Genomic DNA, 14,991 nt, shown 5'->3' on the forward strand with positions numbered 1-14,991 from the left:
CCAGCTTCCTCTTGTTCCTCCTCCTGTTTACTCTTGCTTGTATTTCTAGACTCTTTACAGCCCTGTCTGCAGCCCGAAGGCGTTCCTTGTCTAAAGCAAGCATCGCTCGTACCATGTTAGAACCTATCTTCATTCCCATATTTCTAAATACCTTGCACCTTACAATGTTGCCATCATTGAAAGTCGCAACAGCATCATACACACCAAAGTGAAGTGTTTCTATTCCAACAAATACAGTCTTGGGGATTCTCGACCATATAACACTATTTACACTTTCATTGGGGTTTTGAGTTTTTCCGTGAATACACTTTTTCAACAGTTCAGGTGCTGCTAAGTCTCTGAAAATAGGTTTTATACTTTATCTCAAATCACTAAAATGTACCTGATGAACACGGACGTTGATACAGGGTGTTTCAAAAATGACCGGTATATTTGAAACGGCAATAAAAACTAAACGAGCAGCGATAGAAATAAACCGTTTGTTGCAATATGCTTGGGACAACAGTACATTTTCAGGCGGACAAACTTTCGAAATTACAGTAGTTACAATTTTCAACAACAGATGGCGCTGCAAGTGATGTGAAAGATATAGAAGACAACGCAGTCTGTGGGTGCGCCATTCTGTACGTCGTCTTTCTGCTGTAAGCGTGTGCTGTTCACAACGTGCAAGTGTGCTCTAGACAACATGGTTTATTCCTTAGAACAGAGGATTTTTCTGGTGTTGGAATTCCACCGCCTAGAACACAGTGTTGTTGCAACAAGACGAAGTTTGCAACGGAGGTTTAATGTAACCAAAGGACCGAAAAGCGATACAATAAAGGATCTGTTTGCCAAATTTCAACAGACTGGGAACGTGACGGATGAACGTGCTGGAAAGGTAGGGCGACCGCGTACGGCAACCACAGAGCTAGTGCAGCAGGTGATCCAACAGCGGCCTCGGGTTTCCGATCGCCGTGTTCCAGTTGCGGTCCAAATGACGCCAACGTCCACGTATCGTCTCATGCGCCAGAGTTTACACCTCTATCCGTACAAAATTCAAACGCGGCAACCCCTCAGCGCCGCTACCATTGCTGCACGAGAGACATTCGCTAACGATATAGTGCACAGGATTGATGACGGCGATATGCATGTGGGCAGCATTTGGTTTACTGACGAAGCTTATTTTTACCTGGACAGCTTCGTCAATAAACAGAACTGGCGCATATGGGGAACCGAAAAGCCCCATGTTGCAGTCCCATCGTCCCTGCATCCTCAAAAAGTACTGGTCTGGGCCGTCATGTCTTCCAAAGGAATCATTGGCCCATTTTTCAGATCCGAAACGATTACTGCATCACGCTATGTGGACATTCTTCGTGAATTTGTGGCGGTACAAACTGCCTTAGACGACACTGCGAACACCTCGTGGTTTATGCAACATGGTGCCCGGCCACATCGCACGGCCAACGTCTTTCATTTCCTGAATGAATATTTCGATGATCGCGTGATTGCTTTGGGCTATCCGAAACATACAGGAGGCGGCGTGGATTGGCCTCCCTATTCGCCAGACATGAACCCCTGTGACTTCTTTCTGTGGGGACACTTGAAAGACCAGGTGTACCGCCAGAATCCAGAAACAATTGAACAGCTGAAGCAGTACATCTCATCTGCATGTGAAGCCATTCCGCCAGACACGGGTAATTTCATTCAGAGACTACGCCATATTATTGCTACGCATGGTGTATATGTGGAAAATATCGTACTATAGAGTTTCCCAAACCGCAGCGCCATCTGTTGTTGATAATTGTAACTACTGTAATTTCGAAAGTTCGTCTGCCTGAAAATGTACTGTTGTCCCAAGCATATTGCAACAAACGGTGTATCTCTATCGCTGCTCGTTTAGTTTTTATTGCCGTTTCAAATATACCGGTCATTTTTGAAACACCCTGTAATAACACCATTTGACAGCAGTTTAACAGCGCCACAGTGGGTCACGCCCATGTAGAACACATTTCAAAAACAATTTAAAAGTAGTTGTAGTCTTCGGAATTGAATAAATTATATATCTATTAAAAGGTAATAGTCTGCAGATTCAGAAAACGCAAAAAAGTTAAAATTGAACTTTTCATGATTTTGAGCCTTTCCGGAGCCACTTAAATAACTGCCACCTTGACACCTGAAAAATGGACTGGGAGATGACCGATAAAGGTCATCGTGTTTTCTCCGTCTTCCACAATTTACAGGTACAGCTTCATCACAAGCATACGGATCCACCTATGCCATTGTTCACATTGCGACTGGGCTTGAACGGAGTGGGCCTTAGCTAAAGTACTACATGCACGTGTGGGGCATATAGGTCTCCTGAACATGTGACATTACATTCAACACCCTCACACATATAAGATCTGTAACAGAGCATAACGACATGAAAGAAATGCTACGAGACCCAGACAAATAGTGTGCTCTAAGCAACGCAACTGTTAATGTTTCAAGAACACTGCACTAAATCTACAGACGAGGGAACTCATATGGGAGATCTCAGACAAGCACATAACAACCACAACAACACGATCCTTGGGAGAACACAAACTCAGACACACCACAGACATTGTTGTAGATGCGGGCACAGAAAATGACACAAGCACAGCAACAACATCAGACAAAGACTCATATTGTAAGAGGTTCAATACCTAAAACAGACAAAAAAATATAACTATGAGAAAGGAGGCATCACATGCGATTTTTTCATTTACCTGGTACGCATTTTCAATACAACAGTTAAAAATGGGAAGGAAAACGACTAATTGAAGAACTGAGACACTCATCTAAGGAATATGCTATATGGTGAAGCGAAACTTAAAGTTTAAGTTCTGTGGTTCCACTCCAGCCTATGACACTGCTTAAAGATAATAACATCATGCTCAGAGACATACAAGATAACAGCACACATACGACATGTATATGGGTAACTACATCAAGCCATGGCAACACAAATAGTGCAATAGTATGCCCTAGATAAGATCTAATAAGTATCACTAGTCCATAGACAGTATAAACAAATACACTCGGAGTCACTCATGATGTACTTCATTCAGTAACGTTTCTGCCAAGGCCCTCCGACATGGAATGGCAAGCACACAAATCATAATTTATATGTTATATTTTGTTTTAACAGTAAAATAATATTTGGAGATCGTTCCTTTCGTATGTTTCTAATTTCTGTTCTAAATTACTATCATTTATTAATACTCTATTTCCTGCAACTAATTCATTGTTATTGCCATCCTTTTATAGCGCAAAACTAATTTTACTAGTGATGTAGAACAATGCAGTATTATATGCAAAATTGCATAATGCAAAACATGCTTTTTAAAATGTCAGGTAACAGGTCTTTAAATATGCAACAAATGTAATGCAATGTGCACTCACAGTTTTTCGTGAAGTCAACTACCATTATCTGCTACCATCGACAATCGATTTACATAAATATAAGTCGATATCAGGATCCATTTAAGCTGAAATTTCCCCATGCTGAGTCAAGATCTGTACCCACAACACCTGTGACACACTGTCAATTGCAGGGATTTGTTTACAGAAGACGCCGCACGCCAATACACACGACTCGACCTGACCACACGTGCAGCAGGATTGCCTGATTAACATGAGCAGCCATCTTGACCATTATGTAGTGACCACCGAAAATTTGTCCCATACTGGCTGTCGAATACGGACTTCTCGCTCATCACAAGCAGTCGCCTTTACTACTAGGCTGCCTCACCACACGACTGCACATGTGTCTTCCAGTTTCATTGAGGCTGATGTTCCAACAAATGATTTCCAACAGCTACTACCAGACGACCTCATATTCAGCTCTCGTGGCAGACTGAACCTCCGTCTCTTACAGACGCCATACATTCAATGGTGCTATTTCGGCTCATCCTGTGAAACGCAATTAGAGTGTCTGCAAAACAAACATGGAAATAAAACTGACAGCTGAAAGTTTGAGCCAAGTGAGGTCGTTTGATAGGATGACCTACTAGTTAAGGCTACTGCTTGTTGCAAATGTTAAACAGGTATTTTACACCCAGTATGGCGCAAATTTGCAGTTGTTACTAAATACTGACACGTCAAAAAATAATTTGAAGGAAAAAATACAGGAAATCACATAAAAATTAAACTTCATTCTACAACAGTCCATAACTGTATTCTGCTAATGGATATTATTTTTACGTCTTTTCCTTCATAATGACCCATCATCATTTCCTTTTGACGACCATAACGAACTTGCAGATAATTATTTATTCTCATTAAAGTAATATTTGTAGTTACAATGCATAAATGTAGCTGTAACACAAATTTTATACAAATTTACTTTAGGAGATGGGAAACCACCACTGAAACGATAACTTTCACCCGACACACCTATTCATTCACTACATTTGGAGAGTAAAAGTTGTTTATAGTACCTTTGCCAAATAACTGTGGTCTGAACGGGTTGTAATTCACACTCTGTTGCCAGAGAAATATCTCGAGATACACTATGATACATGCTTACACAAACATCAAAAATTAACAAATAAAATGCCGTTTCTTGACAGTTATAACTTCTATTTTATCGAAAAATACAATGAAGTGAAATTCTGTTTTTGGAAAAGATCACTTGGCTAATGCCCTCGTAAGTGGTATGGTGAATGTGGAAATGGTGCATAGCGACAGTACTCACCGCAGGAAAGAGACGGAAGCATCGTCAAATGTGGGAGTGGGGCAGGTAGCTGTGTGCTTTGCAGCTGGAACAGGAGCCCTGCTGCAGTTTTTGTGGCCCATGTGCAGCTGACTGGTGGGGGTGACCTCGCTGTCTCCAGTGGCTGGAGTGCTGTGCAGAGACACAGGGTGTAGTCACTCTGTACATATGGAGGACAGAGGGCAGCCTACTGCTGACAACGCTGCTGAGAACTTGTCCAGACACAACTAACAGAACACACACTTTCAACATCAGTAGTGGGTCCTCTGAGACGAAGGACTTACCCCTGTGCTAATCGGTTTAGCCCCCACACTAGTAGCATCTCTTAGCAAACAACAGGCTGAATAAATTAAAGTACAAATAAAAGGTACATGCTAAGGTCAACATTTAGGTTGAACTGATATCTACATCTACATCTACATCTATACTCCGCGAGCCACCTTACGGTGTGTGGCGGAGGGTACTTATTGTACCACTATCTGATCCCCCCTTCCCTGTTCCATTCACGAATTGTGCGTGGGAAGAACGACTGCTTGTAAGTCTCCGTATTTGCTCTAATTTCTCGGATCTTTTCGTTGTGATCATTACGCGAGATATATGTGGGCGGTAGTAATATGTTGCCCATCTCTTCCCGGAGTGTGCTCTCTCGTAATTTCGATAATAAACCTCTCCGTATTGCGTAACGCCTTTCTTGAAGTGTCCGCCACTGGAGCTTGTTCAGCATCTCCGTAACGCTCTCGCGCTGACTAAATGTCCCCATGACGAATCGCGCTGCTTTTCGCTGGATCATGTCTATCTCTTCTATTAATCCAACCTGGTAAGGGTCCCATACCGATGAGCAATACTCAAGAATCGGACGAACAAGCGTTTTGTAAGCTACTTCTTTCGTCGATGAGTCACATTTTCTTAGAATTCTTCCTATGAATCTCAACCTGACGCCTGCTTTTCCCACTATTTGTTTTATGTGATCATTCCACTTCAGATCGCTCCGGATAGTAACTCCTAAGTATTTTACGGTCGTTACCGCTTCCAATGATTTACCACCTATGGCATAATCGTACTGGAATGGATTTCTGCCCCTATGTATGCGCATTATATTACATTTATCTACGTTTAGGGAAAGCTGCCAGCTGTCGCACCATTCATTAATCCTCTGCAGGTCTTCCTGGAGTACGTACGAGTCTTCTGATGTTGCTACTCTCTTGTAGACAACCGTGTCATCTGCAAATAGCCTCACGGAGCTACCGATGTTGTCAACTAAGTCATTTATGTATATTGTAAACAATAAAGGTCCTATCACGCTTCCTTGCGGTACTCCCGAAATTACCTCTACATCTACAGATTTTGAACCGTTAAGAATGACATGTTGTGTTCTTTCTTCTAGGAAATCCTGAATCCAATCACAAACCTGGTCCGATATTCCGTAAGCTCGTATTTTTTTCACTAAACGTAAGTGCGGAACCGTATCAAATGCCTTCCTGAAGTCCAGGAATACGGCATCAATCTGCTCGCCAGTGTCTACGCCACTGTGAATTTCTTGGACAAATAGGGCGAGCTGAGTTTCACATGATCTCTGTTTGCGGAATCCATGTTGGTTATGATGAAGGAGATTTGTATTATCTAAGAACGTCATAATACGAGAACATAAAACATGTTCCATTATTCTACAACAGATTGACGTAAGCGAAATAGGCCTATAATTATTCGCATCTGATTTATGACCCTTCTTGAAAATGGGAACGACCTGCGCTTTCTTCCAGTCGCTAGGTACTTTACGTTCTTCCAGAGATCTACGATAAATTGCTGATAGAAAGGGGGCAAGTTCTTTAGCATAATCACTGTAGAATCTTACGGGTATCTCGTCTGGTCCGGATGCTTTTCCGCTACTAAGTGATAGCAGTTGTTTTTCAATTCCGATATCGTTTATTTCAATATTTTCCATTTTGGCGTCCGTGCGACGGCTGAAGTCAGGGACCGTGTTACGATTTTCCGCAGTGAAACAGTTTCGGAACACTGAATTCAGTATTTCTGCCTTTCTTCGGTCGTCCTCTGTTTCGGTGCCATCGTGGTCAACGAGTGACTGAATAGGGGATTTAGATCCGCTTACCGATTTTACATATGACCAAAACTTTTTAGGGTTCTTGTTTAGATTGTTTGCCAATGTTTTATGTTCGAATTCGTTGAATGCTTCTCTCATTGCTCTCTTTACGCTCTTTTTCGCTTCGTTCAGCTTTTCCTTATCAGCTATGATTCGACTACTCTTAAACCTATGATGAAGCTTTCTTTGTTTCCGTAGTACCTTTCGTACATGATTGTTATACCACGGTGGATCTTTCCCCTCGCTTGATGACAACTAGTCATCAGCGTAGTTTAAATACATAAAAACAACATTCCCACAGAAATAAAAATGGAAATAATCTTTACAACTTGTACCATTATCATCAGATTGTATCGGTAGCTGTTAGGGACTTGGCTGTAGGATGCGCAGCTGGTAAATTACAGAAGAACAGATTCTGAACTGTGCACCAAAAGAAATTTAGAGAAGCAAGGGATACAGATGTGTGATACTGTGCAGCTATTCCCGTAATACGTTTAACTGTCACCAAAATAGGCAAGTAAATATATTCGTTTCACATTGGCCAACGAGCACTCTCAATAAACTAGCGAACATTGAGCAATGAGTAAGATAAAAATGGCAAACAGAAGCATTCCATACATACACTTATGCTTGATATGTAGTCAGAAGTTGTTATTCGAATGAAAATAGAAATTATGTTTAATTCTTATATTCTATATATACAGTTCTATCAGACTGTGATAAGAATATTTCCTGTAGAACGAAGGAAAGAGTTGGATTTAAATTAAGGAGACATGGGTTACGTAACACAGGAGACATTGTAATGTTGTGTAAATACACATTAAATCATTGTTGTTGTTGTTGTGGTCTTCAGTCCTGAGACTGGTTTGATGCAGCTCTCCATGCTACTCTATCCTGTGCAAGCTTCTTCATCTCCCAGTACCTACTGCAGCCCACATCCTTCTGAATCTGCTTAGTGTATTCATCTCTTGGTCTACCTCTACGATTTTTACCCTCCACACTGCCCTCCAATGCTAAATTTGTGATCCCTTGATGCCTCAAAACATGTCCTACCAACCGATCCCTTCTTCTAGTCAAGTTGTGCCACAAACTTCCCTTCTCCCCAATCCTATTCAATACCTCCTCATTAGTTACGTGATCTACCCACCTTATCTTCAGCATTCTTCTGTAACACCACATTTCGAAAGCTTCTATTCTCTTCTTGTCCAAACTAGTTATCGTCCATGTTTCACTTCCATACATGGCTACACTCCATACAAATACTTTCAGAAACGACTTCCTGACACTTAAATCTATACCCGATGTTAACAAATTTCTCTTCTTCAGAAACGATTTCCTTGCCATTGCCAGTCTACATTTTATATCCTCTCTACTTCGACCATCATCAGTTATTTTACTCCCTAAATAGCAAAACTCCTTTACTACTTTAAGTGTCTCATTTCCTAATCTAATTCCCTCAGCATCACCCGATTTAATTTGACTACATTCCATTATCCTCGTTTTGCTTTTGTTGATGTTCATCTTATATCCTCCTTTCAAGACACTGTCCATTCCGTTCAGCTGCTCTTCCAAGTCCTTTGCTGTCTCTGACAGAATTACAATGTCATCGGCGAACCTCAAAGTTTTTACTTCTTCTCCATGAATTTTAATACCTACTCCGAATTTTTCTTTTGTTTCCTTTACTGCTTGTTCAATATACAGATTGAATAACATCATTATCAGTCATTAAATGTGACTAAAGTAAGCTGTGGTTGCTACAAGTGAGGAGAAGATACAGGTCGATGAGTGGAAACTCTATCAGTGATGGAAGCATACATAGGGTGTTTGGAAATTCTCTTTACAAACTACTAGGACTTGTAGAGGGGGGAGAGAACGTAATATGTTGAACAGGAACTCCGTCTGGAAATGTACTGTATGCATTCTACGACAGTTTGAGTTCACGTGTTTAAATCATTCACTTCTGCTTCAAGAAGTGTATTAGGCATGATGTAATACAGTTATTAGGTATCAGTCCGAAAGTAAACACAGCTAAGCATCCATTTATCAGTTCCACACATCTGTTTGCATTAACACTTAAACATTACCTTCTGCATGTACAGTATGCTAGCTTGATCTTTTGTTTTGGAGTAATGTGAACACGTAATGTTTAAGTGATAATACAAACAAGGAGGCTTAGCTGATAAAGGAATCTTTCGTTGTGTTTCTTTCGAATTGTTATCTAGTAACTGTACTGCATCACACCTAACTCAGCTGCTCAAGCAGAAGTGGATGAGTTAAACATCTGAACTGAAACCGTCGTAGGAGGGAAACGGTTTGTTTCTGGACATGGATTCCAGTACTCACTCCCCTCTACAAATCATATAATTCTCTAAAGGAAATTTCTGAACCTACTGTACACACACACACACACACACACACACACACACACACACACACACACACACACACACAAAACATCTGCAAAAAGCAAATATGTGTGAACTATTGGGCATTAGGATTTTATGGTGCATTTGTTAAGTGATACAGCATATAGAAAATGATAGTGAGACAAAAGGTCTTATGAATACTCATATTGTGGGAGATGTATCAGTAACTGCAATGTATGGGCTAGGGAATGTCCTAACACTGTGAAGTTCTTTGGGCAGCCTTTAGAAACAGCATAGAGAACCACAAACAAGGTTGCCAGGTTGGTAGACAACTGACAGATGTTCCACCAAGAAGCACATACAGTGTTTTGACTAATAAAACCACCTCTCCTAATGTGCTAGAGAATGGGAATGTCCAAATTACAGCACATATACTTATGAACAACGGAACACAAGGCAAAAGGAAACGGGAAGCGTTGTGTGGATGTGCGCATTTTGTGGATCTTTCAGGGTTGCGGAGACTGGCCTGTTGTCTCCTGAAGTGGCCGCAGACTGTTTGAGGAGTAAGTACCTACAGCTTCCTGCAGACGTACTTGTGTCACGTCCTGAAACGGATGTCTTCCTCATGATTCGATTCAGCACCGCACCCGTCTTCTTGGATTCTAGCATACATCTTAAGACCTGTATCTAATAACACTCTACTACTTGTGGAGAATAAACAAAGTTTGTTCTGTGAACCGTAGGTATATTTCAGAAATGAACATAGAAAGTGAAGGAGAAACATATAAATCAAACTGCAGTAGTGGTGTGGAAATAGTGATCAGTCTGACCGTCTTCTGTACAGCACCTATTTTTTTCCAAGGTTTAATTTTTATGTCATGACAACATCAGAGATGGAAAGTTTTAAATTCTTTTCTGATCTCTTTGAACTGCGCTGCAGAGTTCCTGGTGTTAACGCCGGACTACACGCTTGTTGATCAACGCCATCCTTCCTTTATGCAGCATATGTCGGTTGTAAGTATCTCATCGTGAACACCAGAAGAGACAGCAGACAACAATATATGTAATATTGAGTAAAGAGATTTTGGTGAATTGCACAGCACACAGAATAAAGCCTGCAGGTCGCTGCCATGGCTGCTGACACTACACATCGTTGTGTCTGGTGTACATCTGTTGTGAGCAGCACATCACTGTGTCCACCCCACTGCTGATACAGCTCCTACCCTCTTCACAGCAATATACCGCTTATTTAGATACTTTACACCAGAACCTATAAGGCAGCACATATAATGGCCGCAAATAATGATAAAACCATTTATAAATCTACGAATAATTAAGTTCTCCAGTGATGTTTTAAACCTAACCTATCGGGTAATAAACCCAGTTGGATCTAGTACTTCTTTAATTCTAACAGGTGTGAATATTACTGAACTATCAGTTTAACAGGTATGAGCAGAATAATAATAAACGCGAATTCTTTACAGACGAATGGAAATGGTAGAAAGCGAGCATGGGGAAGACCAGTTTGGATTCAATAGAAATGTTGCAAGATGTGAGGCAATACTGACCCTACAACTTACAAGATAGATTAACGGTAGGTAAACCTACGTTTGTAACATTAGCGGACATAGAGAAAGCTTTTGAGAATGTTGACTGGAATACTCTTTTTCAAATTTTGAAGGTGGCAGGGGTCAAATAGAGGGAGCGAAAGGCTATTTACAATTAGTACAGAAACCAGATGGCAGCTATAACAATAGACAGGCTTGACAGGAAAGCAGTGTTTGGGAAGGGACTGAGACAGGGCCGTAGCGTATCCCTGATGTTATTCAATCTATATATAGAGCAAGCAGTAAAGGAAAAAAAAAAAGAAAAATTAAGAGTAGGAATTAAAATCCATTGAGATGAAATAAAGACTCTGAGGTTTGGCGACGACATTGCAATTCTGTCACAGACAGCAAAGGACCTGGAAGAGCAGTTGAAAGAAAAGGACAGTGTCTTGAAAGGAGGATATAAGATGGACATCAACAAAAGCAAAAGGCGGATAATGAAATGTAGTTCAATTAAATCAGGTGATGCTGAGGGAATTAGATCAGGAAATGACAAACTTAAAGTAGTAGATGAGTTTTGCTATTTGGGGAGCAAAGTAGCTGATGATGGTCGAAGTAGAGGGCATATAAAATGTAGACCAGCAGTGGCAAGGAAAGCGTTTCTGAAGAAGAGATATTTGTTAACATCGAGTATAGATTCAAGCGTCAGGAAGCCTTTTCTGAACGTATTTGTATGGAGTGTAGCCATGTATGGAAGTGAAAGATGGGTGATAAATAGTTTAGACTAGAAAAGAATAGAAGCTTTCGAAATGTGGTGCTACAGAAAAATGCTGGAGATTAGATTGGTAGATCACAGAAATAATGAGGATATACTGAATAGAATTGGGGAGAAGAGGAATTTGTAGCACTTGACTGAAGGAAGGGATCCGTTGGTTGGACATATTCTGAGGCATCAAGGGGTCACTGATTTAGTATTGCAGGGCAGCGTGGGGGGTTAAAACTGTGGAGGGAGACCCAGACATGAATATATTAAGCTGGTTCAGAAGGATGTTGGTTGCAGTAGGTACTGGGAGATGAAAAAGCTTGCACAGGATAGAGTAGCATGGAGAGCTCCTTCGAACCAGTCTCTGGACTGAAGACCACAACAACAACATTAAACTAACATGAGAAATCAATGAAATCATCGCGAGATATCAGAAAATGTCTGTCAGTGATGGTGTATTTTGCTGCACAGATACACGTAAAGGAGCTGGAAATACACGCACACACACAGAACTACACAGGACTGGACAACGTAGACATGTAGCTTCTCTTGTATTTACCTGGTTTCCGCTGGTGGCTCAGACAGCAGCTTGAGCACTTCAATTAAATCTTCAGGCTGACAATGTAGCGCATCTGCCCAGCCCTTCGTGGCCATCACGTACAAAATATGAGTCTTTATGAAGGCGGCGGCGGCCTTCTTAAGGCTGCTACAGGAGTTCCGAATAGCGAGCACAGCTGTGGCCACCGCAGTCTCAACAGACAGCTGTGCAGCCAACTGCTGCTCGCACTGTGCCTTCAGGCCTGACAAGCCGTACATATCAGCCGCGACCAGCAGCTGGGGGTCCATTCTGGCCAGCTGCGGGGCCTGCAGGGTATACATGTAGGCCACGAGGTGGCGCAGCAGCGGGCCCCCCACGTCTGGAACTGTGGCCTCCAGCGTGCCGTGGCTGAAAACAGCGGCGAACACGGGACTCCTGGCGGCCAGGACGGCCCTGTGCGCTGCCAGACGGGTGTCGCCCGCCACCAGAGTCACCACGGCGCTGTCTCCAGCGTCCAGCAGGGTGCCCAGGTCCACAGCTGCAGCCTCTTTCACCTCCTGGACCTGTCCTGCTGTGGGCGATTCTGAAACACAGCGTCACTGGGTAGACCTTCCCCCTTGCACAGCACCCTCCGTGTGAGAACATGCTTGAGCCACAACTGGATCTGCGTCAACCATCACTTCCTAACACTAAAAGAACCAGACTTCGCCAAACCCCTGGTAGTACCATGTGGGTCATTTTTGACCCGCAGTAGAAAACCACCATTTTGTTCGTATTTGGGTGGTATTTTAAGCGTCTTCATGTTGACAATACGTCTCTAAAATGAACAGTACATGGTCAAATATAAATTTTCTCTAAGTAAACATTTTTTTTATTTTAAATGTTACAGAAGAAATTCCACAATCTTTCGTAAATTTGGTAAAGCAATGTTATAATGTTTTTCTTTATAAAAAGATTGAAACAGAATCAAAACATATTGTTTATGTGAGTATCAATAGTATTTTTCCTTTTATAGAAGAATAAGATAAGCACCAAATATTTGTGAAAGATTCTGAAAAGCAGTAGGTGACTAAAATGCTCTGCATTTTTTGTAGTTATTGCAATGAAGGAAATAAAACATAAGAACAAATAACTTCAGCCTATAATTATAGATATTTAAGTATATTTAAGAAAAAGGACGTGACAGAATTGCCTACTCAGCGATTCAGAAAGCCGACAACAGTTTTTGCTCGGCATCTTTTGCACACGTACTTGTTGCACTTGACGTTTTATTTCCCTTTATTGTTTTGTTGTCTGCAGGAAACCTGAATTTGAGAAGACCTTCTAACTCCTTCTTGGCCACTGGCAGTATCGAGTGGCTGTAAGAGGAGACTGACTTTTGTCTGCAGTGTGTAAGAGGCAGCAAGGTCATCTGCTACTCTGAGGATAAGGTCCCGACGTGAAATCTTCTGAGAGGTACATAACTTAAAAATTGTGCGAGCGTTAATCATGGCGAGGTCAAGGAAAAGACACTTACAGAGCATCGTTGTGTGACAACTCGGAGACTGTAGTATCCAGCGATTTGGTCAAAAACATCGACTCCATCCTTAGTGTCATTATAAAACTTCACTGTTTCTGGAAGTTACTTCTCAGTATTCTCATTCTTCTGACATCCAGCATGCATGTTACTCAGGATACGGATATCTTTTACGTTTTCCCATCGTAATCTGTGAGAAGATGGTCGCCTGACTTGTGAGTGTGTTGCATACAGTGTGTCGTCTCCACTTCAGCGCTCATCTGCCTGTTTAATGGAGGTGAGGAAGCTGTCAGTCGTGACGTTCCATAAGGGCGACGCGACTGACATCTGCTGTAGTGTAAGAGAACTGTTAGCAGTGCTCCAGACAGTAGTGTAGGAGGGGCGTTGGGATTCTGCACTGTATAATATGTTGTCTCGAATGAAAAACAGCCCACAGTTGCACTAAATTTTGTTTCTTTTAAATCTGGACCGTGGTTTCTGCTATAATAATATAGCCTTCTTCAGAACTCATACACACAAATAAATGAATAATCTCTTAGACCAGCAGCGTAGTTTGCTTTGATATAGGACCGTTTGGCGACGAAAAAAATACTAGTTTCCACAGTGGAAGGAGTGGAGAGTAACGGAAAGTGTTTAATATGTAACTACATGTGACGAAAAAGTAGCTTTTGCGCGAGTTTGTGTAATCCGTTTTTCTTTTCGGTTTGCATTTGCGTCTTTGAGTGCGTTTTTGCCTGGGACATTGAGGTCGTATCGAGGTGAAATTTTTATGACGTACTGAGGACGGTGGTCGCTTGGCGGTGTCAAAGTTTTAAGATTGTAAGTGAAGGCATCGAGGAGTTACGGACGTTTATGCAGCGTGTTTTGAAACACGAAGTGCGCAGACGCGCCGCGCCGCCTGGCCCAGTACGCGTAGTTTGCTTTGATATAGGACCGTTTGGCGACGAAAAAAATACTAGTTTCCACAGTGGAAGGAGTGGAGAGTAACGGAAAGTGTTTAATATGTAACTACATGTGACGAAAAAGTAGCTTTTGCGCGAGTTTGTGTAATCCGTTTTTCTTTTCGGTTTGCATTTGCGTCTTTGAGTGCGTTTTTGCCTGGGACATTGAGGTCGTATCGAGGTGAAATTTTTATGACGTACTGAGGACGGTGGTCGCTTGGCGGTGTCAAAGTTTTAAGATTGTAAGTGAAGGCATCGAGGAGTTACGGACGTTTATGCTGCGTGTTTTGAAACACGAAGTGCGCAGACGCGCCGCGCCGCCTGGCCCAGTACGCGTAGTTTGCTTTGATATAGGACCGTTTGGCGACGAAAAAAATACTAGTTTCCACAGTGGAAGGAGTGGAGAGTAACGGAAAGTGTTTAATATGTAACTACATGTGACGAAAAAGTAGCTTTTGCGCGAGTTTGTGTAATCCGTTTTTCTTTTCGGTTTGCATTTGCGTCT

At 41.9% G+C, this 14,991-nt stretch overlaps 1 protein-coding gene across 2 annotated transcripts in view; it reads right to left on the reverse strand.

Moving 5' to 3' along the window:
* The window catches only part of LOC126212804 (ankyrin repeat and SOCS box protein 8-like), a 32,331-nt gene extending 19,410 nt beyond the window's left edge, over positions 1 to 12,921 (reverse strand). The window contains exons 1-2 of one of the 2 annotated variants that reach the window (XM_049940212.1): positions 12,051 to 12,902; positions 4,700 to 4,849 (exon numbers count right to left, since the gene is read on the reverse strand). In XM_049940212.1, the coding sequence (XP_049796169.1) occupies positions 4,700 to 4,849; positions 12,051 to 12,370 (470 nt within the window). In that variant the 5' untranslated portion in view covers positions 12,371 to 12,902. Of the gene's footprint in view, positions 1 to 4,699; positions 4,850 to 12,050 lie in introns of both variants that reach the window. The other variant, XM_049940213.1, reaches the window with a different exon arrangement.
* Positions 12,922 to 14,991: the final 2,070 nt, after the last annotated feature.

The sequence above is a fragment of the Schistocerca nitens genome, chromosome 11 (genome assembly GCF_023898315.1).
Source record: "Schistocerca nitens isolate TAMUIC-IGC-003100 chromosome 11, iqSchNite1.1, whole genome shotgun sequence".
Classification (NCBI taxonomy): Eukaryota; Metazoa; Arthropoda; class Insecta; order Orthoptera; family Acrididae; genus Schistocerca; species Schistocerca nitens.